We start from the raw sequence: 25,379 nt of genomic DNA, 5'->3' as shown, positions 1-25,379 counted from the left end.
TTTGAGGCCAGGCTCTGAATCCCCACCCAGTCTTAAATATTTTAATTAGAGATGTAGCTCAGTGGTAGAACACCACTTGTTTCGATCTCCACAGGGGAAAAGAAAGGGAAAAAAAATGCCACTTTGGTATTTGTCAGTAAGAAATGTTTTAGGAAATCTAAGGAAATTGAATATTTGGTTTTATCTTTCTATTCAGGATTAAAATCTTACTAAAGTTATTCTTTACATTTGTTTTACAAAGTTATTCACAAGTTGCTTGTTATTTTCTCTTTGGGAAGTTCTTCAATAGAATTTCATCATGAGGCTTTCACATTTATGCACATTAAACTTCTTTAGTCATTTCTTCCTATGAAAAATCACTTTTTCTGTATATTATTTACCTGCTTTGACTTCATCTCCTTTAAGGGCACTCTGTATTCTGTCCAATATTTTTGGCATTAGAAGCTCGCTTTTTAGAAAAAGCAGTTTCTTTATTATTATTCTCATGCTCTAGATATATGTTTGTCTTCTTTGGGAAGTCAGAACTTACTATAAAACAACTATCCTCCTGCATTAAAAAGAATATTAAACAATAACTAAAAGCAATTACAAATGTTTAAAGACTAGGTTACTTGAAATAAACTAAACTACATCTAGATTTTAAAAATCTAAATTAGCATCTGCATATTTTTTCTTTTAATAGCCTAACACCATGCATTAAAACGTTCATAAAATTAGGGGTAGGCATGGAATGCAATGGAAGACCACTCATTTAGCATGCAAAAGTTCCTTGATCTAACCCCCCACGACAAAAGACCAAAAAGTTGAAGAGCCCATTTTCTCATAATCAATTATATAAATTAAATTATTATTTCCTGCCGAAATTATTGGACATAATATTCCTCCTATACTAACTTCAGCATTCCTCACGACAGGATAAAAATAAATCACTTACTACCAACTTGATATCACATTCATGTTCAAGATGTGCTGTCTCCTCATCTGCTCTGTAATATTAAGATGCATAAGTTAATGGAGGTGGAGTTATGTCTCGTGGTAAAAGCACTTGCCTAATGTGTGTTCAGCATTGGGTTTTATTCTTAGCACTATATATAAATAAATAAAAATACTTAATGATAAAATATTCTAATTAGTTATATATTCTGCTGACATAATTCAAACAGTAATACTAGTCACATCTTGTTTTAATCGTGGATGTTTTGTGTGCTGAGTTCAGCTAAAATATCCTAATTAACCTACTATATGTCTGTTTTGATGGTATCTATGTATTAATGGTAGCTGAGTGAGGTGGCACATACCTATAAATCCAGAGAGTTGGGGAGTTGAGACAGGAGAGTCCAAAAGCCCAACAATTTGGTAAAACCCCAAAGCATAATAAAAAATTAACATGTTCTCCACTTCTATCCAAATTTCATTCTTTGTGACAAAGTAAACTCCACTGTGTATATATACCATATTACTTCATTTATCTGCTGAATGACACCTATGCTGGTTCCATAACTTGACTATGGGGCACTATGTTGCAATAAGCATGGGTATGACAATTAAGTACAATATGCTAATTCTTTTACATAAATACCAAGAGGTGGTATAGCTGTGTCATATGGTAGTCAATTCCTAGGCTTTAGGAATCTCCATAGTGCTTTCCAAGTTGCTATACCAATCTGTAGTCCTACCATCAACTCATGGGTGTCTCTTAAGTTACATATAATCTATGCCCAAAGTTATTTTTCATGATTCCACTTACACAGACTCTTCAATAGGAGAAATTGATCCATCATCATCCATATATTTGTATCTACGACTATCAAGATCTTCGTTTTCCAAATCTTCACTAACATTCATTTGCTTCAAGGATTCCTTAAGGTGGTGTTCATACTTCAATTTTTCAATGTAGTTAAAAAATCCTCTTGCAACAGCTTGCTATTAAAAACACATTTTTGTCTTAGTCTTACAAAATTAAGGTGTCTTACTTCATGACAAAGTCAGATACTTATATTCACAACAATTTATCATACCCTCACTCACACACTTGAATCCTAACCATTCTATACTTCTGAACCAAATTTACCAAATGTTTATTATAATATTCTTAAACAAAAGATTACAAAAAATATTAATTCTCTCAAATAATTATAGGTTCCCGCAAGACACTTTATATTAATCAGGCATTCATTCAGCATTCAATTGTCAAATATACTTCTAAGTATTAGATTATTCATGAAGGAATTCCATCAGAAACAGCTAAACTTTAATGTCTACTACACTTTGGAGATACCAGTCCAACTTGTATTAATGCAAAAATTGGGGAATCATTTGCTTCAGGGTTATGTTTAAAGACCTGATGACACCAAGGGATTTTATATTAAGCAGATTTGGCCTGCCATTATTCAGATTCTTAAATTCACAGAAGAAATATGCCAGGAAGAGTATACCCAGAAACACTAGTGAAGTTTGTCCTTTATGATGCAGTAGATTTTATGTGGAAGTAAATATAGAATAGTATCCTGAAAACTGGTCCAGGTAAAATGTCATTTCAGACATTTTATTTTTGTGTATCCATTACATACAAAATACTAACTTACCTCAAAGGCTAAAATTTTTCTCCAAGGTAATGGTTTTCTTTCATTCTCAGATTGTAAAAATGGGAGTCTAGATCCTTTGTTTTTAATTTGTTTCTTATCTATTTGTGACCTCTTGGTTTTTCTTCTTCCTTCTGGCTTTTCCTTTGTTCTTAATTTTGGCTTGTACTTTCTCTTCCTCTTTCTTCGTTTCTTTTTCTTAAATCTTTCAAAAATAGCTTTTAAAGTCAATGGTTTTGGTTCTATAGATGAATCACTTGATGAATCTGCAACACTTTCAGGTGAATGAACAAAGTTTCTAGTGGGGTTTCTTTGCCTTCTTTTAGGTGGGGAAGTAACACACTGGGTTTTAAATAAGCTGCTACCAGATGAGGAGTCGTCACTAGGAAAATGAAAAAATTCTGTTATAATGCTAATTACTCTTAATACTCAATCACACACGTGCTTTTCTTCTAGGATCAACTCAGGAAAACATTCTCAGAATAATTAAAAATTTTCAGAAAGGTGCAGTACCAGCTAGTCACAGGTCCTGACAACCATATCTAAAATGGCCATAGTACTGTTATAAAAGAAATGTAATCTAAGGAGTGAATAAAGAAAATGTGGCAAATATATACAAAGGAGTATTACTCAGCAATAAAGAATGACTTAATGACATTTGCCTGCGGGTGGATGAATCTGAAGACTATCATGCTAAGTGAAGTAAGTCAGTCCCCAAAACCAAAGGCCAAATATTCTTTGATATGTGTAAGCTAAACCATAATATGGAGGTGGGGAATAGTGAGGGGTAGAATACAATAGATTAGACAATGGGGAAAGGAGGCGGGATAGGCAAAGGAAAGACAGTGGAATGAATGACATAATTTTCCCAGATACATATATGAAAACAGTGAATCCCATCATTGTAAGTCCATAGGAATGAGATTCTTAACTAGAATAAGATATAAATCCATGCTTGCACAATTATATCAACATGGATTCTGCTGTTGTATAACTAAAAAGTACCAATAAAAGTTTTCTGATTTGCTGCTAGTGTCTCCTTTAAGCATACAATCTATTAGACAAAAACTGGAAAATTCAGTCTGGAAGAGATACCAAGAAAATACCATCTTCCTAAGCCAAGAATATAAGATTTTGAATCAAAGTACTTGCAATAATCCAATAAAACTGGAAGGTGTCATCTGTTTTCCTTTCCAATTACTGAAATTATCTTAACCAATTATATACAATGATTTATACTTTCTTAGTAATTCAAACACTAAACATTTTGACTGAAACTACCATTCTCCCCAGAAAGTTCATTTACCTTTGGTTTTCAACTTCCACAGCTGCATCAGACACCAGATAGTCAAGGGAATCCATTCCTGATTTATCCATCACTTCTGTTTTGACTTAAAACTGTTCTCTGAAATTATGAAAATTCAGAAAATGTGATGCAGCTTCCCTAAGCAATAAAGGCTTACACAGCCAAGATACAGAAAGTTCAAGCAGTCAAGCCATGTCACTCTACATGAACCATGCAACTCTGTGAATTTAGGCAAAATAACTTCCTAAGCTTTTTAAGTTCTAGGAACATAGCAATTTCTTTAAAAAACCTAGAAACTGCATTCACAGGTGCTTTCAGTTTTTACATGGTACTTAATTATTACAATTACTAATACTAATGTACAATCAATGGCCAAATATATAATTTAAAATTCTTAAGCCTGACATTTTCATTTACTCTGCCTTTTCATGTTCATCTCTGCATTCATATTGTCATATCTTTGATATTATCTTATAATTGATTACAACTAATTTTCATCAAGCTAAAAACTACACGGAAACTGCCTTGTCACCATTTTCTAATAGTATACAATAAGCAATAAAATCTTTATAAGACTTAAGACATAAGATGTGTCTATTTACTGCATCTCCCGTCTTTCATTTTTCACTGTATTATCTAGTTTACTTTAAAACGTGATAAATAAGTTCTAGAATGATAAACCAGTAAACTATTTCAGGTATAAAATCTCAAATTTGTGAAATAAGACAGATCCATGTGACAGTTTTCCTAAATGCAAAATCCTGTCATTACATCAACTACTCAAAAATCAACATTTGCTCCAATAATATTGTTAGGGGAAAGACAGATGAGGATGGTGAGAAGGTAAGATTAAGAGAACAATTCTATAAAATGGGCCCACTTTCCTGTGCTGAACCCCACATGTTTCCTTTTCCCAAAAGTATTTAACCTGCAGCCTTGCCTGGCCTAAGTGGACAGTATTTCACATTCCTCAGAAAACTCTTATCTGCAAGGAAAGGCAGGCAGGAAATATCATTGATAAGAGGATTCCAAGTTTTTCTGGAGGGACAGACTTTGTGACCCTTTTCACAAACCAAATTGGTTTACAATAATTCCTTTTAACCATAAACCTGTAAAAATTGATTTGAGTTCTAATTAGAACTGCTCAGCTTGGGCCAAGGGAACCTAGAATTGTCACGGCAATAGGTAGTTGAAAGTCTGATGTCACCTTGCTGTAAAGTGGAGAGGTGGACCTGGGTAGGACAACTCTGGGAACACTGTCCCTTTCCTCTATTGAGAACTCTCTCCTCTGGGGGTCCGTTTTATGTTATTCTGAAAACATGTCTGAAATCTTTGACTTGATTGCAACAGTCGGAGTTTGAAGTGTAGGTCTTCCGGCTGCCTCAGTTTCTTGGAATGCCCCAGCTCTGTAACAGCATTAATGCACCAGCTCAAATTTTTTGTAAATATTACTGAAATACAGCTAGCTCCAAAATCACTTTTAAAAATCTATGTAGAAAGCATCCCTACTTAGTTGTCGCTTCCAATTGTGGGATTATTTTTTGGAGGCTACGTGGCCAAATAATACACTTAACGAAACTAACTTGTACTTGGTACCTTGCGCTGGCTGAGAAGCTCCAGGAAGCACCCAACCTCAGGCAAGAAAAATGGCGTCCACTAGGGTTAATTCACACCATAGTGACTTCACCCTCCAAGATTTGCCTAGACGAGGTAACATCAATATTTTGACTCGGTGAACTACACCGACACTATAATCGCGCTCACGTAGGTCTCAATCCAACCCCAAGGCCTGATTTCTGAGGCTAGATCCACAGCAACACGGCGTCCTGGGAAAAGTACACATGCAGCCCTTCACGCAGGCAAGGCCCGGACAGCCACCGCCTCTTCCCTACTTATCTACAAGGCCCCCCCTGCATCTACAAGCGCCACGCTGTGGGGGCCTTGGGCCACATATGCGAGGCCTGCAACAGGACACCGCGACTGACTCGGGCCATGAAACCCTGGCGGTTCGCGCCCATCAGCTTCCCCGCCCGAGAACTCCAGCACACACGAGCAACTTACCATCTACAACCGTATGGAAGAAAAAGAGCTCACCACTCTCGCGAGCTCCCTAAATGTGGGGCTGAATTCTCGCGTTACTACTTAGCTCTCGGGACGAAGAGAGTGCTGGGAAGACAGACGCGTCGGTGCACTTCCGACTCCCGCGAGGGGTGGAGCAATTGAAGCGGGCGGAGCCTAAACCCACTCAACCAGAGGAGGCGGGGTGACCGAGGAGAGATCGCCTAGGTCCGTGGGCTTCGCCCACAGTTTTGGTAAGTTTAATAGCCAAGAACATTTTAGCAAATAAGTTGTGAGGTCAAATGAACTGAATACATGTGTACAACGAGGAAGTGGGTGATTTGTTTCCGGTGAGCTTGCGTTTGCTGAAATGAGATTGTCTACTTTTGTCCTCAAACATGTCATCTGTGTTAAAATATGGGGAAAGGCTCATATTTTGATCTGACTCCAAATGTATAACATTTGTATTGAAAGCCAGTATTATTCCCTTAGTACACCCGCTTAACATCCCACTCATGTACACTTGCTACCACAGTACTTTTCTGCGCCTACTAGAAGTTCCATATTTTTAAACAAGTTATTCAGGCTGTAGCTTCCCAGGGTTAAACTTCTGTTTCTAATTCGGTAGGGAAATAATATGACAGATCTTCTTTTGAGATAGTAAAGGATATAAAGTTAGGATTATTTATTTGGATTTAACTTGAGTCCTTATTCCTACTGTAAGCAGAAGAATATAAAGTGTTTTTATTGCCAGACGTGGTGGTGCACACCTATAATCCCAGCGATGTGGGTGGCAGAGGCAGGACCAAAGCAGCCTCAACAACTTAGGCCCTAAGGAACTTAGTAAGACCCTGTCTATAAATTGAAAAATAAAAAGGGCTGGGGATGTGGTTCAGTGATAAATCACCTCTGGTACCAAAGTCTAAAAATAATAATAATAAAATGCTTTTATTATCCTCATTATAAATGAATATGCTATTCATTGTACAGATTTTGATGTTTATAAATAAGTACATGCTAATTGCCTGATAGAGTGTGATAAAATTTAGGAAATCAGTGAAGACTACACAGTAATTATTTTCATAAAATATCTGTCAATCTATTTAATAAGAAAAAATTAAAATATCTTATTCTGAAATAATCATAGATTATTCAACTCAAAAACAGGTTTAAGATTTTAAGTATGATTAACTTCTTGTCAACAGTTATGTATATTTAACTTGGGAGATCGGATTATATTAAATAACTAAAGGACAGTAAAAGTTAGTATTTGATAAGTACTAAAGTAAATGTCTCCAGGCACAGTGGTGGAGCTTGTAGTCCCAGCTTTACAGAAGACTGAGGGGGGAGGATGACTGGAGCCCAGAAGTTCCAGGCCAGTATGGGCAACAAAGTGAGGCCCCCCATCTCTTTTTTAAAAAAAAGTAAATTTCAAGTCTTAAATATATGCAATAGCATGTTTATAGAGCATATGTTTAGAAGTATCATCAAAACTAGAAAACCAGCTAGTTTCTATGAAATCTATGAATCTTTAGAAATTTTTAAAAAATAAATTTTTGGAAAAGTAATTCAAATGATTCTGACTTTTCATATGCTAAGTAAGCATGTTAAAACCAGAGACATTCCAGTTAATGAGATGATCTATTAACAATTTTTTTTTTTCAGTACTGAGGATTGAACCGAGGTTACTCTTCATGGAGCTACATCCCCATCCCTTTTTTATTTTTATTTTGAGATAGGGTCTCCCTAAGTTGCCAAGGCTGGCCTCAAACTTAAAATCCTTCTGCCTCAGCTTCCTGAATCGCTGGGATTATAGGCATGTGCTACCATGTCCTGCTCTATTAACAGGACATGGTTTTTGACCAACTGTTTATTGAGAACTAAAATACCCAGGGGTCAGTTTGTAGCAAAGGGTACAAAGGAGAAGTACAGCTTTCCAGTGAAATAATGTATTGTCCTTAACTTCAGAGCCTTGTGAACAGGCCTTACATTTGTCTAATAAATGGCAATGAAGAATATTCTAAAAGAAAAAGAATAAAACAAACAATTCCAGCAGTGCTCTTAGAAATAGAAATTTGCTTAAGTGTTTTGTCCTTAATCCTTATTGTGATTGGTCTGGAGTAGGATTCTCCACCCACTTTGTCATCATCGTCTTTTTTTTTTTTTCTTTTCTGCCTTCATTTTATTTATCTCCCTCTACTTGTACACATCATCACTTGAACATTTAAGGTAAGATACTAATCTCTGTAAATGTATACCTATTTATTGTAAATTATACTAATCATGTATTTTAAAATATCAAATTATAATCAGCTAGGTTATCAGAATCATTGAACATGAAAACTACTTACCAAGAAAGTGTTTATTTTTGAACAAACTAAAATTTAAATTTCAGAATCTAATCGTCTATGTTTCCATTCTACTAGTGATTTAAATCTTCTTTTGTAAAAATGATAGCCTAAGAAATTTAATTTTTAGCTTATATGTCAAAATAGAGTAATAAACACATTATAGAAATATTTATATGTGTATTTTATATGCTAGCTATATATCATATATATGTTACGTAGTTATATAGACTCCAGTACTGTTATCTACAGCCATTTAGACACTTATTTACAATCCTTAATAAGTGCCTTTTGCTTCAAGATCCATATTCCTTTGACCAACCATTAGAAAATTACATGTTCAACCCAGATAGATGACCAATAAAACGAGTCATATATATCTTCTTATATTGGTGTTTCCTCTTATTAGTCTATTTTAAATGCCAACTATTTAAAACTATTGGGCTAAAAATATAGACAGTCTTAGCATAGAGTTCTTGCCTAGCATGCATGAAGCCCTGAGTTCAATTTCCAGCTCTGCAAAAAAAATAAAATAACAGTATTAAGAGAGGCCACTTACCCATTGTTCACTTGGAATATTAAATGCTAGAACTGTGGTTTCCTTTCTGTAAGGACAGAAAAGCCTAAATGCCCTTTGCCCTCATTATATAACTGAACTCTTAATGTTCACTTTCAGAACGGCAGGCACTGTTCACATCTGGTGCACTGTGAACTCTTGTGATAATTGGCCAACAGGAGCTTTGATTGTACAACCTTATACCTAAAGAAGAAAGAAAATGGCTCATTCTGAGTTTTCTTTTCATGTGCCAAGTCTAGAGGAACTTGCTGAAGGTAAAAACAATATTAACTTTGGATTTTTAAGAACTATTTTAAGAGAAAAAAGATTCTAAGATTTATATGTATCTTACTAATGTTTATCTTGTTGAAATGGTACTTCTGATACAGAATTTGTCATTTCAATATCTATTCTGTACTGTTTTTATTGAGAAACTCTTAAATTATGTCCCCTAACAAAATTAAACTCACCATTTGTAGATTCTTGATGACACCAACTTCACATGATGAAATTGACTAAAGTAACCCAAAATTTAAGTACATATTATGTCCAGAGTTGTACAACTTTGCTTTATTACCTTTTTACCAGTTACAATTTTTGAGTTCGGGGGCGGTGCTGGATATTGAACCAAGGAGTATTTTACCTCTTATCTATATCCCCATCACGTTTTATTTTTTATTTTGAGACAGGGTCTTGCTAAGTTGCTTGGGGCTTTGCTGAATTTCTGAGGCTATCTTGAAATTTGTGATCCTCCTGCCTCAGCTTCCCAAGTTAACAGGATTATACCACACCTGGCCAAAATACCTTAGTTAGAGGCTAGGTTCTGCTGCTCCTTGTGTTGCACAAATATTTGGATTCAAATTGTTAGGAAATAGGTTTTATTCAAAGTCAGCTTTAAATGGAGATAAAAGAAACTTGGTTTCAAATTTCTATCTTTACAAAACTTTTTTTTTTTTTTTTTTTTTTTTTTTTTTTTTAGTTTTGGGGATTGAACCCAGGGGCACTTAATCACTGAGCCATATCTCTAGCCCTTTTTAATTTTTATTTTGATTTTGAGACAGGGTGTTTCACTAAGATGTTTAGGACCTAACTAAGTTGCCAATGTTGGGATCCGGAAATGTTTTTAAAAGAAAAAAGGTGGGTCAGGCACTGAGGCACATGCCTACAATTCCAGCAGTTTGGGAGCTGAGGCAGGAATATTACAAATTTTAGGCCAGCCCTGGCAATTTAGCTAAATCCTGTCTCAAAGTAGAAAATAAAAAGGGTTAGGGATATAAACAGTTAACGCACCCCTGGGTTTGATCCCCATCCAGTATTAAAAACGAGAGAGAAAAGAGGTAACAAAAGGCAAAACAAATATACATGTGTAGATTTAGTTATCCTGTGAGACAAAGAACATGTTAGGGGTGTCAGGCCAGGACAAGGGGGCAATCTCCACTCATAGTTTCCTTAGCATCCCCCAGGCCAGGAGGCACAGCTCTCCAGCTTTTACTCTCAGTTTGAGGAAATACAGAGGCAGAAAAATATATTAGAAACTTGCTTTAATTTCAGAGGAGTCCTTAATTGCAGTATTTCATTTTGATCCTTAAAAATACATTGCTCCCAATGTGATGGTGCACACCTGTAATCCCAGCAGCTCAAAAGAGAATTGCGAGTACAAAGCCAGCCTCACCAAAGGCAAAGTGCTAAGCAACTCAGTGAGACCCTGTGTAAATAAAATACAAAATAGGGCTAGGGCACTGTTCAGTGGTCGAGTGTCCCTGAGTTCAATCCCTGGTACTGAAAAAAAAAAAAAAAGTACATTGCTCTTTGGATTTATAACTGTGACACCTATTCTGTTTTACATTTGTACTATGACATATCTACAAGAAAGTGCACTTATCTTGAGGTATAGCTTATTTAATGTTTACATGTAACTGCTGTCCAAATCAAAATCTAAAATGTTTTTCATATCCCAAAAGACTCCTTCATGGAGCTTCCCAATGTCTTTATCCTGAGAGGTAACCACTGTTTTGACTTTTATCACTGTGGATCAGTTGCCTATTTGAAATACATAAAGTTAAATCATACAGTCTTTACTCTTGTTGTGTCTGGCTTCTTTTGCTCAACATTTTGTCTGTAGTCTTCCTTGTGTTGCATGTGATTGCCTACTTTTTAAAGAGTTTAAATATTTACACTTTAATAAGTTTTTGGAATCTCCCTTAAAGAAAGGTGGTCCTCACCTGAGTGTAGTCTTTTTATCTTCAGAAGTTTATAATCACTGTGGATAAGATTATGTTTGTGTCTTATAACTTCGGATTATGTCAAAGTCTAAGTTCATAAGTAAGACTATTTCTTGGTTGATGGTATAGCCCAGTGGTAGAGCCTGTGCTTAGCATGCCTGAGGCCGAGGGTTCAATCCCTAGGACCTGAAAAAATAAAAATAGAAGACCATTTCTGCACTCTTTTTTTTATTACACAAGTTTAGGTTAGGAGTGTGATGCAGAAAATTTGAAGGAAAATTTGATATATGATGGCCAAATTTTTCCCTAATGTTAAATAACCCTTTTTCTTCTCTTTATTAGTTATGCAGAAGGGACTAAAAGATAACTTTGCTGATGTCCAAGTGTCTGTAGTTGATTGCCCTGATTTGACTAAGGAACCATTTACCTTTCCTGTAAAAGGTAAGCAGTTTTTGCAATATGCTTCTGGTTTTTACTTGTAATCATTTTTTGAAACCAGTGTTATTTTTATCTATGAATAAAGGATATTTTCATAGCTTTTAGGCTAAATTGTGCGTAATTTTTGTGCTCTTATTTTTTGGTGTTGGTGAAATTTCATTTTGTAACCTTGTGGAAAAAGATTGTATTTTGTAATTTTTGTAACTTCCTTGGTTATATAATATACAATAGGCTAGAATATTGGTAACACATGAGAGTTTTGTTCAAATTACTGTTAGGGAAACTTACTTTAATTTTTGTTTTTATTTATTTATTCAGGACCAGAAATAATCTTAAAAGGCTTATTTAATGTTTGGTACAAGTACTAGGTCCAGTAGATGTGAAAACTGAGGTTGAGAGAGAGTAAACTCTGTGTGAATCATAATCAGGATTTGAATGTAGGTTTGTATGCTTTAGAAATCTAAACTTCTCCTAATATAACCTACTATATGAGGAATTTGGAGATAATACAGTGTTGTTTTACTATGAAATTGATATCTTTGTTAAAAAATAGTTTGCCATAGAATTCCTGAACTCTAGTTCTGTCTCTACCACATAAGAATTTAATTAACCTGAGTAAACCATTTAATTTATCTCAGCCTCAGATACATGAACATAAGGGGACTTTAGTTGAATGTTCTTGTTGGGTCTTTTCACCTTAAGCAGTCTTTAACTAGAACTGTAAACTCCAGCAGGTTTGTTTCCAAATGGCAATTTCTCTTAGCACTGTGAAATCATTCACAATACTTTTGGATAGCCATATTTCTTCTATAGGAAGGAGTGATATATTCTCCTTACTAGTTAATTAATTAAAATAAAATAAAAATCAGAAAACATAGAAGAATACAGGGAAGAAAAAAACGGTTAATCTTAATTGTGTCTTCCAAAGGCTATACCTGGAAAAACTTCTGATCAATCATATGAGAGTCAGGAAACGATAGTACTGGAAGCCAGGGATGTGTGTGTGTGTGTGTGTGTGTGTGTGTGTGTGAGAGAGAGAGAGAGAGAGAGAGAGATCTTTCTCAAACATGGTTAGACATTTTCTATGTGAATTGGTCTCACTCAGGTCACTGATAGCCTTGGTTCATTTATGAGTATTACTTCATCTCTACATATTTCATAGTTTGGCCATCACTGCCTGACATTTTCCCTTTAGTGATCTCTCCTCTCTCTCTGGTTTCTCTTGTTGTGTCTGGCATCTTTTGCTCAACATTTTTTCTCTTCTTCTTTGGTTCCTACCTCCTTCCTTATTTTTTCCTAGCTCCTTTCTCTTTATAGCAGGCTCTTAAGTATTGATATTTTCCAGAATTGTTTCTTTTTTTTTTTTTTTTAAAGAGAGAGTGAGAGAGGAGAGAGAGAGAGAGAGAGAAAGAAAGAATTTTTAATATTTATTTTTTAGTTCTCGGCGGACACAACATCTTTGTTGGTATGTGGTGCTGAGGATCGAACCCGGGCCGCACGCATGCCAGGCGAGCGCACTACCGCTTGAGCCACATCCCCAGCCCCCAGAATTGTTTCTTATCATCTTATTTTGTGTACTCTCTCTCTCGAGTTTTTTTTTTTTTTTGGTGTGTGTGTGTGTGTGTGTGTGTGTGTACTCGTGGTTTTAATTACCGACTAGATACAACAAAATCTGTTCCACCCAGATATCTACAGATCAGTATTTCTACTGCCAGTAGAACATATCGTCCTATATATATTAAGGACAAGTCAACACATCTAAAATTTAACTCATTACTTCACTCTAGATGCTTATTTTCTTTCTTCTTTCTATATTTTCCTTTTCTCCATCTCTACAGTCACCGTTTTGAGCTATTATTTGTCTTTTCCCTGGACTATAAATAGAGTCACCTAATTGTTCCTTTAGGCTTCAGCTTCACTATCACTTATGAGTAGAGTCTTATCTATTCATAAGCTCTGCTTATTCGTGAAAAACATTTCCTATATCCCCAACTACAAAAGGGACCTATAAAATTCTACATCTACCCCTCTGCATAGCTGAAGAAATAGAGCAATCATATCTACTTTACTATGTAATATGTGAGCAGGAAACTGTCAAGACCACTTTTTCTCAAACAAAAGGTAGTTTATTTTCTACCCTATACTTAAAAGAAAAGTGCCTTCTCCTAAATTGTGTCTACATATTTCATAGTTTGGCCATAACTGCCTGAGTGACTAGGTTAAACCTCAGATGAATCCACAGCCTTGTACTTTGATGATAATTAAAAATGTAGGAAGACTGGGGTGTAGTTCATTGGTAGAGTGTGTTCTAAGTAGGCATAAGGCCTTGGGTTCAATCCTCAGCACCAGAAAAGAAAAAAAAAATTAAGTAGAAAATATCTAGCATCTAAAGTTATCTTTAATTACTTATCATGAGTATAAACAATCTTGGGAATAAGTAATTTATAAGAGGATCTTGCAATATGGACCTAAAGAACATATATTCTACCAGAGAAAAATGTTTTAAATTTAAAAAAGATTTTAACCATAAATAAAAATAAAAAGACAAGAAATCAAACAGCCACAAAAAAATAGTTTTTAAAGGTTTAAGACTAATTTGAGAAACCTCACCCAATCCAAACTTTGACTCCAATTCTAGCCCTCACCCTATCATCAACTTTCAGTTGCCTTTATGCTGTCACCTCTATCAAGCCATACTTAGTCATGATGGTATTGGAGACACAGGTACTTAAAATAGAACAGGAGTACTAGCTACTTACATCTTCTAAACCTGCTATTTGCAAAACTATGAGACTGAAGAAATTATTTATTCTTAATAATTTGATGACTTCCATCATTTTATATGTAAATTATATTTGCCTATTTTTAAGATGGCTTGTGTTTTTTAGGCATCTGTGGGAAAACTAGAATTGCAGAAGTAGGAGGTGTGCCTTACTTAATTCCTCTTGTAAACAAAAAGAAAGTAAGTGTATTTTACTCTTCATATTCATATGAAGGTTATAGAACTTGGTTGATTCCTATTTATTATCAGAAGACCTGTTGATCAATGTGGCAGGGATAGAAATACTAATGGACTCAGTAATAAAAAATAAACCAGGAAATTTTTATAAGTTAAGATTTAAATAATTTTCTTCTTCTTTTTAGGTTTATGATCTGAATATAATTGCAAAAGAAATCAACTTGCCTGGAGCCTTTATTCTTGGAGCAGGGGCAGGCCCATTTCAGACTCTTGGGTTCAATTCTGAGGTAAGCTTATATATAATTATTTTATTGATTTGACTTTTGGTTTATCCTTTTCCATTTAATTCCCTACCAAAAAAGCCCACTTTCTGAGTGTTGTGGGTGGTAGATATCATATCTCTCCAGATTGGCACTGCTTGGTATGGATTTGGACAATATCACATGTTCTAACTGATCTAGCTATAAAAAGACACTAATCTTTAGTTTCAGTTTCTCTTAGGGACTAGGTTAAACCTCAGATGAATCCACAGTCCTAAGGTATCCTGCTGAAGGCCTTGAAATGTAAAAGATTTTTATCATTATATATTTTTAAACATTTTTTTGGTTGTAGACAGACACAATATCTTTGTTTGATTTAATTTATTTATGGGTGCTGAGGATTGAACCCAGTGCCTCATGCATGCAAGGCAAGCACTCAACTACTGAGCTACGACCCCAGCCCTAGATTTTTATCATTATATATTATAGGATTCCATGCTTCTCTATAAATCTTTGCTTTTGATATAAAGGCAGTTTTGGATTAGAAGAGTGGAATATTTCATGATGTAGTCACCTCTTTACAAATAGTAGGAAACTATTAAAATAGTATGATGGTTATTTATCAAAGTTAATAGCTATTACTAGTGTATGTCATTTATGCTGAATAATGTTAATCACTATTAATACTATTAATATTATAATATATTATTACTTAGTATAGGTGATATATACCAGTAATATATAATATATAATACTTGTTTGTGTAATCTTAAAATATCACTATTACTTCATATATCCTGACTACAAGACTAAATGACCTCTTTCGTCTGTCCATAATAGATGTGACTCTTAGTAGTCATACAAGTTCCAGTATTTAAGATAGAAAAAAGGGTTAAAATTTGAAGTTGAACATTTTCAAGCGAATATTCCAATTTATATCAACAATATAACAAATATTGTAGACATTTTATAAAGTATCTTTTCCAGTATTTTGTATTTAAAATTAGATGCTTCCTATCCCCACATTTTGGGGAAGTATGTTTCTTTCTTTTATGTGTGTGTGTGTGTGTGTGTGTGTGTGTGTGTGTGTTTCTGGAGACTAATCATGTATTCTCAGTAAAATTTGAAATGAATGTCTTAAAGTCTGAGATAAAATATGTTGTTATATGACTCAAGATACCCTCTCTGCACAGAGATACTAAGATTGACTAATTTTTTTTTTTCAGTTTATGCCAGTTATTCAAACAGAAAGTGAACACAACCCTCCTGTGAATGGAAGTTACTTTGCTCGTATTAACCCTGCAGATGGAGGATGCCTATTACAGAAATACAGCCAGAAATACCATGATTTTGGATGTGCATTACTGGCTAATCTTTTTGCCAGCGAGGGCCAATCTGGCAAGGTGATTTTGTCTATAAAAACACAGAAGTCTTTAAATGTTCTCAGATAGCTAAAAATTAGAATTTTTATTGCCCTAAATATGGTTTTTCTAAGAAAATCAGAGGTACTACAGTTAAAGGTCTTTATTTAACCCAGTTATGAAAGATTCAGAATAGTATAGGCAGAGTAAAAGTCTTATCTAAAATCAATGTTAATAAATATTTAATAGGCGATACCTTTTTCTAACTAATTTGGGAAGTGAGTCATTTATATGAACTTTGTGGCTAAATAAATAATATCTACTTACAGGTATTAAATAGGAAATTCGCTTATTCCTGACTGGTAACATGTTGTGTTAGATAGAAATGGGGGTAGCAAAACATTAGAGTGAAAGAAGGATAAGGATAATTAATGTCTCACTTCATATTTTCTTTTCTAATATTTTTTAAATTGTCGATGGCCCTTTATTTTATTTATTAATTTATTTATATGTGGTGCTGAGAATCTAACCCAGTGCCTCACACATGCTAGACAAGCGCTCTACCACTGAGCCACAATCCCAGCCCCTCACTTCATATTTTCTTTTGATTAGTGCACAAAAAAAAAAAATGATTTCAGTGTTGGTATTTGTGAGGACTCTCAGATTTTGTAAGATATAGCCACCCCAATTACTTTGAGAAATGAGGTAGTGAAGTAAAAATACCTAATAAAATGGAGAAAACAAAGTCCAGTATTTTACAGGAAGTGAGAAAATTTAATCATTTTTCCTTTACCCCATTTACCAGAGGTTAAACCCTTCAAGCTAGGGAATTCTCAGCCTTTTATCCCCTTGACATATATGTTAAGAGTCTCTACAGTTCAGTGTAGCACTTAATTCAAGAAAATATGAATTTATTTATATTATTATTATTAACTTATTTATTAAAGTTACATATAATAATGTATGTGTGTATATGCAGGACTATATATATATATATATGTGTGTGTGTGTGTGTGTATAATATACATATGGTTGATGAAGACTCAGGGGATTGAGACACCTCAGCTTACATTTGGATATACTAAGCAAACAGAATATTGCTTGATGGTATTAAGTTATACCATGTTATATTTAGTCATTAAATAAAATTTTACAGCTTATCCAATATAATGTATATTTATATCTTCTATAGGTCATTGAGGTAAAAGCCAAACGAAGAACTGGACAACTTAATTTTGTGACTTGTATGAGACAAACTCTGGAAAAACAATATGGAGACAAGCCTGTAGGGATGGGAGGTACTTTTATAGTTCAGAAGGGAAAAGTAAAGGCTCACATTATGGTAAGGGCCTATGTATGTATACTCATATGTATGGATATATATATGTGCACATGCTTAAATTAATATCTCAGAATTTTTAAATACATTGGGAATTCTACCTTTAAATACACACTAAACAAATCCTTTTGTTGTGAGTATATTACTTAAAAGTTTAGATGACAATACTGTAAGTCATAATACTAAATAATGATGAGGTAGAGTTCTTTTTTCACATTACTATATTGGAACTTTTTTTCAATGTGCTTGTTTGTAAGATCGAGATTTTTTTTTTCTTCTTTTTGAGGTACTGGGGATTTAAACTCAGGGATGCTCTACCACTGAGTGACATCCCAGATCTTTAAAAAAAAAAAAATTTTTTTTCTTTGAAACAGAGTCTTGCAAAATTGCCTAGGCTGGTCTTAAACTTGGAATACTGCTATTTCAACCTCCTTAGTCACTGGGATTACAGGCATGCACAACTACACTTAGCTATTTATTTTGCTGTTGTTGACTATGCTTTTGGTGTCATAGCTAAGAAATCATGACAAAACCCAATGTCATGAAATTTTCCACTGTTTTCTCCTAAAAGTTTTAGCTCTTACATTCAGATCTTTGATCCATTTGAATTAATTTTTATATTTGGTATAAGGTAAGTGTCAAACTTCATTCTTTTTTTTTTTTGTACCAGGGATTGAACCCAGGGGTACTTTTCCACTGAGCCATTTCCCCACCATTTTTTTTAAAACATTTATTTTATTTAGAAACAGGGTCTCACTGAGTTGCTTCGGGCTTTGCTAGGTTCCTAAGGCTGGCTCTGAACTCACAATCCTGCTGTCTCAGCCTCCCAAGCCACTGGGATTACAGGCATGTGCCACCAACTTCATTCTTTTACATGTAGATATGTAGTTTTCCCAGCAACATTTGTTGAAAAGACTGTTGTTTTCTCATTGAATATTATTGGCATCCTTGTAAAATCCTTTGACCCTATATCCAAGGATTTATTTCTGGCCTCTCTAGTCCATTGATCTGGCTGTCTGTCTTTATGCAGTAATGCAGTTTTGATTACTGAGGCTTTGTAGTTTGCTTGTTTGTAGTACTGGAAATTGAACCTAAAGTCCCTCTGTCGCTGAGCCATGCTTCCAACCCTTCTTTATTTTATTTTGAGACAGTCTTGCTAAAAAGCAGGGGCTGGTCTTGAACTTTCAATCTTCCTGTCCCAGCCTCCAGAGTTGCTTCGACTACAGGTGGGTGCCACCATATGCAACTTGGAGTAACTTTTGAAACCAAGAATGTGAGATCTCTATTTTTTTTTCAAGATTGTTTTTTAAAAATGGGTTTTTTTTTTTTTTGAAACAGTCTTGCTTATGTTGTGTAGAGTGGCCTTGAATTTGCCATATTCCTGCCTCTGGCTCCAAAGTAGGTGCAGTATTACAGGCATGCAAGTATATCACTGAACCAGACTAGTATTGATTTCTTCTAAGTATCCAATTCCTAAACACAGGATGCCTTTCTATTAATTGGAATCTTCTTTAATTCAGCAAAAATTTGTAGTTTTCAGTATACAAGTCTTTTACCTTCTTGGTTAAGTTTATTTCAAAGTATTTTATTCTTTTTTGATGCTTCTACCCAATTTTAGTGTCTTGCTTTCCTTACCCCTTGTTACTTAATAATCATGGCATTTAAAATTAGGATGGTGGGGCTGGGGTTATAGCTCAGTGATAGAGTACTTGTTGGGATCAGTCTCAATCCCCACCCAGCACCACACACACACAAACACACACACACAAAAAAAAAAAAAAAGAAAGAAAGAAAGGAAATATATACTCAGGAAAACTGAAAAATAAAACTAGGAGGTTGAAGGTATGGCTCAGTGATAGATAGAGCACTTACCTAACTTGTCTAGAGTGTGCAAGTCTATGGGTTTGATCCCTGATTTTAACAACAAAAAAAGGATACTAAATGCTAAGTGAAATAAGCCAGTCCTCAAATACAAAAGGCCAGATGTTCTCTCTGACATATGAATCCTAACACACAATGAGGGTGGGGGGATAAAAGTCCATTGGATTAAACAATGAAGAATGAAGAGAAAGGAGGGGGCATGGGATTAGAAAAGACAGTAGAATAAATCAGACATAATTTTCCTATGTTCATATATGAATACATGACCAGTGAAATTCCATATCACATTCAACCATGAGAACAGGATCTTAATTAGGATAAGTTATACTCTATGTATAATGTGTCAAAATACACTCTATTATCATGTATACCTAAAAAGAACAAATAATAAAAAAATAGTCAATGGTCAACTCTCATCCTTTTTTTACCTTTATTCATTCCTAAATTTTAGTTTGTACAACTGGTTACCCTTTGGAAAACTAGAGTATTTTATTTAACTGATGCCAAAAGCAATGGAATTATAAAAAGGCTTAAAAAATTTTAACTTAATGAAATCATGTTTTTAAATTTTTAAATTCTAAATAATATTCAATATGTTTACCTGTTTAATGGTCTTTTATTGTAGCCTGCAGAATTTTCTTCCTGCCCATTGAACTCTGATGAAGAAGTGAATAAATGGTTATATTTTTATGAGATGAATGCTCCTTTGGTTTGTCTACCAGTTTTTGTTTCCAGAGACCCAGTAAGTCCTTGTCTATCTTTAACATTACAATTATAATGCTTGAATTTTAGAATATTCCTTTAGACTTATGTACCTTTTGGGTTCTTGTTATCTAAGAACCAGGTTGTCTATAAAATTATCTTGAAAATTAAGGGCGAAGGTGGCTTACCACCCTATGTTAGCCAGAGCAGGATTTTACCAGGGATGGAACCCAGGGGCACTTAAACACTGAGCCACATCCCAGCCCTTTTTATTTTGAGGCAGGGTCTCACAAAGTTGCTTAGGGCATCACTAAGTTGTTGAGGCTGGCCTCCAACTTGCAATCCTCCTGTCTCAGCCTCCCAAGTCACTGATATTGTAGGTGTACGCCACCATGCCTCGCAAAGGTGTTTTAATAGCACCTAAAGTCTTGCTATTAAATAGAATAGCAAGAATCACAACTAAGATTCAGGTCTCCTATCATGTTCTTTGGTGTTCTAATACTACACACTGGAAAAAATTAATATAGACTGATTCAAAGCCAAGTATCTATAAAAATACTGATTGGTTATATATTTTGATCCAATATGATTACATATCTAGGATTTAATCTTTAAATATATGCTGTGTAAAATGGTTAATTAAAAGGTTAGTAATAACAACACTGTTATAATAGCACAAGATTTGGAAATAATGTAAATGTCAGTTGAAAAGTAACAAAAGAATAAGGAAGCTCTTATGGTCTGATAGACATTATGCAAAGCTATATTGTTAAGTGAAAAAAGCAATAGCAGAAAGGTGCACAGAGAGCTACAATTTGAGTGAAAAAAGTAAAAGTAAATATTTCTGGAAGGATACACATGGATCTGTTTCCATTTTTTGCCTGTAAGGAAAGGAAATAACCAGTGAGGATAAGAGAGAAGACGACACATTTAATTGAATATATCCTTTTGCATGCTTTGATTTGAAATCATGTGAATGTAATGCCTATCTAAAATATAAAAACAGGTCTGGGTATTGTGGCACATGCCTATAATTCCAGCAACTCAGGAGGCTAAGGTGGGGGATCATGAGTTTAAGGTCAGCCTGAGCAACACATCAAGACCCCATCTCAAAAACAGAAAAAAACTACAGTCCAAGCACCTTGAGAGACAAAGGGAGGAGGAACACAAATTCAAGATGAGACTCAACAATTTAATGAGACCTTGTCTCAAAATAAAAAAATAAAAAGGGCTGGGGGTGTAGCTGAGTGGTAGAGTGTCACTACCACAAAATTAGAAAGAAAAAACAAAACAACAAAAAAAAACATGAGCTAGGTATATAGCTTGGTGATAGAGCACTTGCCCAGCATGCAGGAGGTCCTGGGTTTCCTTGGCCCTACAAAAAATAAATACATAAATAAGTAAATAAAAACTTTGTAATATAAATTAAAAAATTTATCCTCACTCATTAAACAAATTCTCATCAAAATAATTTGAGTATATACTAACTTTTCTGTTGCCCTAGGGATTTGATTTGCGACTGGAACACACTCATTTTTTTAGTCATCATGGAGAAGGTGGACACTATCATTATGACACGACTCCAGATATAGTGGAATATCTTGGATACTTCTTACCTGCAGAGTTTCTCTATCGCATTGATCAACCAAGAGAGACCCATTCAGTTGGACGAGATTAAATCATCTTATGCTTAACAAAAATAAATAAGTTAATTAATTAACTCATTACTAATATAAAATCCAATAGAAATTATCTCATCACTTAAAACCCTTTTTTTGTCTTTGAAATGACACTGTATTCTATATTATCTCACAGGTATATATCTGAGAGAGATTATTGGGAACAGAGATAATTTTGAGATGGTCTTTTTTTTTTTAGTGCTCACATAAATTTATTGAGCCAACCACATTTTTTTAAAATTCTATAATATCAAGCAAAGTCTATCATATGTTTATATCTCAAATATAAATATAATTAGGAATCATGATTATTCGTACTAATAACATTAACTTACATTTGTATAATGTTCATTTTTTCAAATTAAGTCTTAAAACTGCTAAATAGATTATTTCTAGGCATTAGCAAAATCAGTTTAGAAATGTTGATGGTTAAAGCCAGGCATGGTAGCACATGTCTGTAATCCCAATGACTTGGGAAGCTGAGGTAGGAGGATCTCGAGTTCAAAGCCAGCCTCAGCAACTTACAGAGGCCTTTGAGCAACTTAACAAAAATCCTGTCTCAAAATAAAAAATACGAAGGGCTGGGGATGTGGCTCAGTGGTTAAGCACTCCTGGGTTTAACCCTAGTACCAAAAAAGAAAGAAATGCTTATGGTTGAATCTTTGTATTGAATTTTAAAAATCCATTCCAGAAATCAGAGTATAATTTTTTTTTTCATGGAACAAGGTAAACAAAGTAAGCCCTTCATCTTTTTCATGAAGTTAAACCATACTCAGAAGTTTGCAATTTGCCTTTCACAAACATTAGTTAGCAACAAAATGGTTAGCCATGATTCTTCCCTTGTTCTGATTGCCATGTGGAAGCAGTTTGTTGGTTATTTGCAGTAAGAGAAAGGAAAAGAAACAGCATCAAAATACAACATTTATGTGAGCATACTTTAATTTTCAATAAGGTTACTGCTGAAAGTGACTAATGCCCTTCATGAAATATAAAATTCAATTACTGATTATATGGTTGCCTTTGATATTCTTCTACAATAATCATTACCTAGAAAATCAACTCTCCATTCTTGCTAATGCCAATAATGTGCAAATTTAGGTGCTTTAATTTAGTACTAAGCACACTTCAAATAATATTTTGGACTATTTATTTTCAGTTTTAGCTGTAACATGTGAGTATAAATTTGTGCTATTTTTAAATAAGCACTATTTTGAAGCAATGAAATTAATAAAGAAATAAAAAGAAATTAATAAAAATTTTGTATTGATAATGTCCTTTTAATCTTTCCTCCATTTAAAAATACTATTTTTTTAGTTTTCAACCTGTATTTCATTGCATGCTTTTGCATTCCCAATCAAACCAATGAACTCTTTTTTTTTTTTTTTACTGTTGCATATTAATTATACAAAATAGTGTGTTGTATGTATTGTGGTATATTTTTACATGCATATAACCATAATTTGATCAATTTAATTTTCCAGTATCTATACTTTCCTCTCCCCTCTTTCTCTCTGGTTCCCTTATCCTAATGGATCTAATGGCCTCCCTTCTATTCTTACAAGATCCCCTTTTCTCCTCCTTTATTAGCTTCCACATATGAGAGAAACATGACATATGACACTGGTATGAAATCTGTCTTTCATTTAACATGATGGTGTCCAGGTTCATCCATTTTCTAGCAAATGACACAATTTTATCTGTTTTTATGGCTAAATAAATAAAACTCCATTATGTATAAATATCATATTTTCTTACCATTTTTCTGGTGACAGATACCTAGGCTGACTCCATTACTTAACTATTATGAACTGTGCTGCTGTAAACATGGGAATGCATGTATGTCTAAAGTGTGCTATCCTCAATCCTTTTGGATAAATATGAAGGAGTGGTTATAGCTGAATCATATAATTGTTGCATATTTAGTTTTTTTGAGAAAACTCCAAAATGATTTCCATAGTGGCTGTAGTAATTATATTCCCACCAACAGTATAAGTGAGACAGGAATATAGCTTTCCCCCACACCACAGATATCTGGGAAAAGTGTATAAGAGAAGAAAAGGAGGAAGAAAGGACTGGGAAGCTTGCTACCCCAGCTGGTCCTAGCCACAAGCACAGGTCCTTAACAGCCCCTAGCAATGATCAACTGCAAAATGTTCTCTAAAGCACTTCCTCTTGAACCAACAAATCCTCACCACCATCCTTTTGCTAATAAAGACTCAGAAATCACTTTTCTCCAGATTTGCTGAAGAGGACAATTAGAGCTGATTGGCCTCTGTCATCCTACCAATCGCCTCTAGGTATAGATCAAGCCTATTAAAAACCCCTAGACAACAGACACCTGTTGGCAACCCTCTCTTGGGACCCCACCCTCTTCAGAAGCTCTGCTTTCTTATTACTTTACTCTCACCCTGTGTCTTTGGGTTTCATTCTTCAAATTCATGAGACAAAAAACCCACCTGACCACCATGGTCCATGATACATAGGATTCCATTTTCCCCATATCCTCGCCAGCATTTATTTGTACTTTTGATTAGTATTTTTTAATAAATTTGTATTGAACACTTACTCTGTACTCTGGAATGTAAACTACATGATTCTAAGATGTTTGTTTACTACTATAGCACTAGTGCCCTTAATAGTGCCGGGTTGTTACGGTTTGGTTGCGAGATGTCCTCCAAAAGCTCCTGTATTAATGCAGGAATGTTTGAAAATGAAATGAAATATAAAATTATATTCAATAACCTAATCAGCAATAACCTAATCAACCTAGTTTGAATGAACTAAATGAGTGGTAAATGTAGTCAGCTGGCGAGTTGCTGGAGGAGGTGGGTCATTGGCTGTGTGACCTGCAAGGGTGGTTCTTTCTTTGGGGCCCTTGTCTTTCCCTCTCCCTGATTCCTGGTCTCCTTGAACAGAACAGTGCTCCTCTACCACACCCTTTGGCCACGATTTCCTATCTTACTTTGGGTCCAGAGAAGTGGGACTATGTACTAAACCTTTGTTAACTATGAGCCAAAATAAACTTTCCTTCATCTTAGGTTGTTCTTGATGGATATTTTGATCACAGTGACATAAACCTATTACACTGGCCAATAAATATTTGTTGAATAATGAGTGAGTGAATGATTATGCCAGACACTTCACTAGACATTGAGGATTTGTCTAGTCGGGGAAGACAGACAAATGTATGCCAGGTAGTATTAAGTGCTACAAAGAAAATTAAAATGGGGTGTATTGTAAAGAAGGATTTTTTTTTTTTGTACCAGGAATTAAACCCAAGGGCGCTTAACCACTAAGCCACATCCCCACCTCTTCTTATTTTTTAATTTCAAGACAGGATCTCATTAGGTTGATCCTCCTACTTCAGCCTCTGGAGCTGCTGGGATTACAGGTGTGTGCCACAAAGAAGGACACTTGTGGCCCTCTGAACAGGATGGACTCCCTACCCTAATTTGTTTTAGATGTCAAGTTGAAAGGGTTTATTCCTCACAAAATGAAGTTTTTCAGAGAAAATGAGCAGGGACGCTTCTAAGCAGGTCTAAAATTGACCTGACACAAAGGGAAAAGAAACTGGCTTGGGTTTTTGCTGACTGAGGATAATTCCAGTGTGATGGTTCCTACATGACATTTGAATTTCCCACAGGGTGTCAAAGAAGGGCACATTCAGGCTATCTTAGCTTGCCAAAAT

At 34.8% G+C, this 25,379-nt stretch overlaps 2 protein-coding genes across 8 annotated transcripts in view; one reads left to right on the top strand and one right to left on the bottom strand.

The window, feature by feature from the left end:
* Window positions 1-6,085, bottom strand: part of TAF1D (TATA-box binding protein associated factor, RNA polymerase I subunit D) — a 10,124-nt gene extending 4,039 nt beyond the window's left edge. For 2 of the 5 annotated variants that reach the window (XM_081266836.1, XM_081266840.1), the window contains exons 1-7: window positions 5,485-5,928; window positions 5,096-5,294; window positions 3,889-3,987; window positions 2,586-2,964; window positions 1,748-1,923; window positions 935-986; window positions 381-547 (exon numbers count right to left, since the gene is read on the bottom strand). In XM_081266836.1, the coding sequence (XP_081122962.1) occupies window positions 401-547; window positions 935-986; window positions 1,748-1,923; window positions 2,586-2,964; window positions 3,889-3,959 (825 nt within the window). In that variant the 5' untranslated portion in view covers window positions 3,960-3,987; window positions 5,096-5,294; window positions 5,485-5,928 and the 3' untranslated portion in view covers window positions 381-400. Of the gene's footprint in view, window positions 1-380; window positions 548-934; window positions 987-1,747; window positions 1,924-2,585; window positions 2,965-3,888; window positions 3,988-5,095; window positions 5,295-5,484; window positions 5,929-5,949 lie in introns of those variants that run through there. The other 3 variants (XM_081266837.1, XM_081266839.1, XM_081266838.1) reach the window with 3 other exon arrangements.
* Window positions 6,066-25,379, top strand: LOC308633762 (ester hydrolase C11orf54). Of its 3 annotated transcripts, none has more exons than XM_081266808.1 (9): window positions 6,066-6,200; window positions 8,971-9,125; window positions 11,415-11,513; window positions 14,399-14,472; window positions 14,655-14,756; window positions 15,956-16,132; window positions 17,283-17,432; window positions 19,936-20,052; window positions 21,517-25,372. In XM_081266808.1, the coding sequence occupies exons 2-9, from the start codon at window positions 9,071-9,073 to the stop codon at window positions 21,688-21,690; spliced, it is 948 nt and encodes a 315-aa protein (XP_081122934.1). In that variant the 5' UTR covers window positions 6,066-6,200; window positions 8,971-9,070; the 3' UTR covers window positions 21,691-25,372. The 3 variants fall into 3 exon arrangements, with proteins under 3 accessions (XP_081122934.1, XP_081122935.1, XP_081122936.1); XM_081266809.1 differs by having other exon boundaries at window positions 6,157-6,296; window positions 21,517-25,374; XM_081266810.1 differs by lacking the exons at window positions 6,066-6,200; window positions 8,971-9,125; window positions 14,399-14,472 and having other exon boundaries at window positions 11,476-11,513; window positions 21,517-25,379.

Source organism: Spermophilus citellus, assembly GCF_964194105.1.
Source record: "Spermophilus citellus genome assembly, chromosome: 2".
Taxonomy (NCBI): domain Eukaryota; kingdom Metazoa; phylum Chordata; class Mammalia; order Rodentia; family Sciuridae; genus Spermophilus; species Spermophilus citellus.
Note: the sequence above shows the minus strand (reverse complement) of the source record. Positions and strands in the feature narration are given on the sequence as shown.

Bases quoted from the DNA above. Each gene is read 5' to 3' on its own strand.
- LOC308633762 (XM_081266809.1), top strand. From the start codon at position 9,071: ATGGCTCATTCTGAGTTTTCTTTTCATGTGCCAAGTCTAGAGGAACTT. The intron at 14,757-15,955 runs GTAAGCTTATAT...TTTTTTTTTCAG, and splicing joins CTCTTGGGTTCAATTCTGAG to TTTATGCCAGTTATTCAAAC. The intron at 20,053-21,516 runs GTAAGTCCTTGT...CTGTTGCCCTAG, and splicing joins TTTTTGTTTCCAGAGACCCA to GGATTTGATTTGCGACTGGA.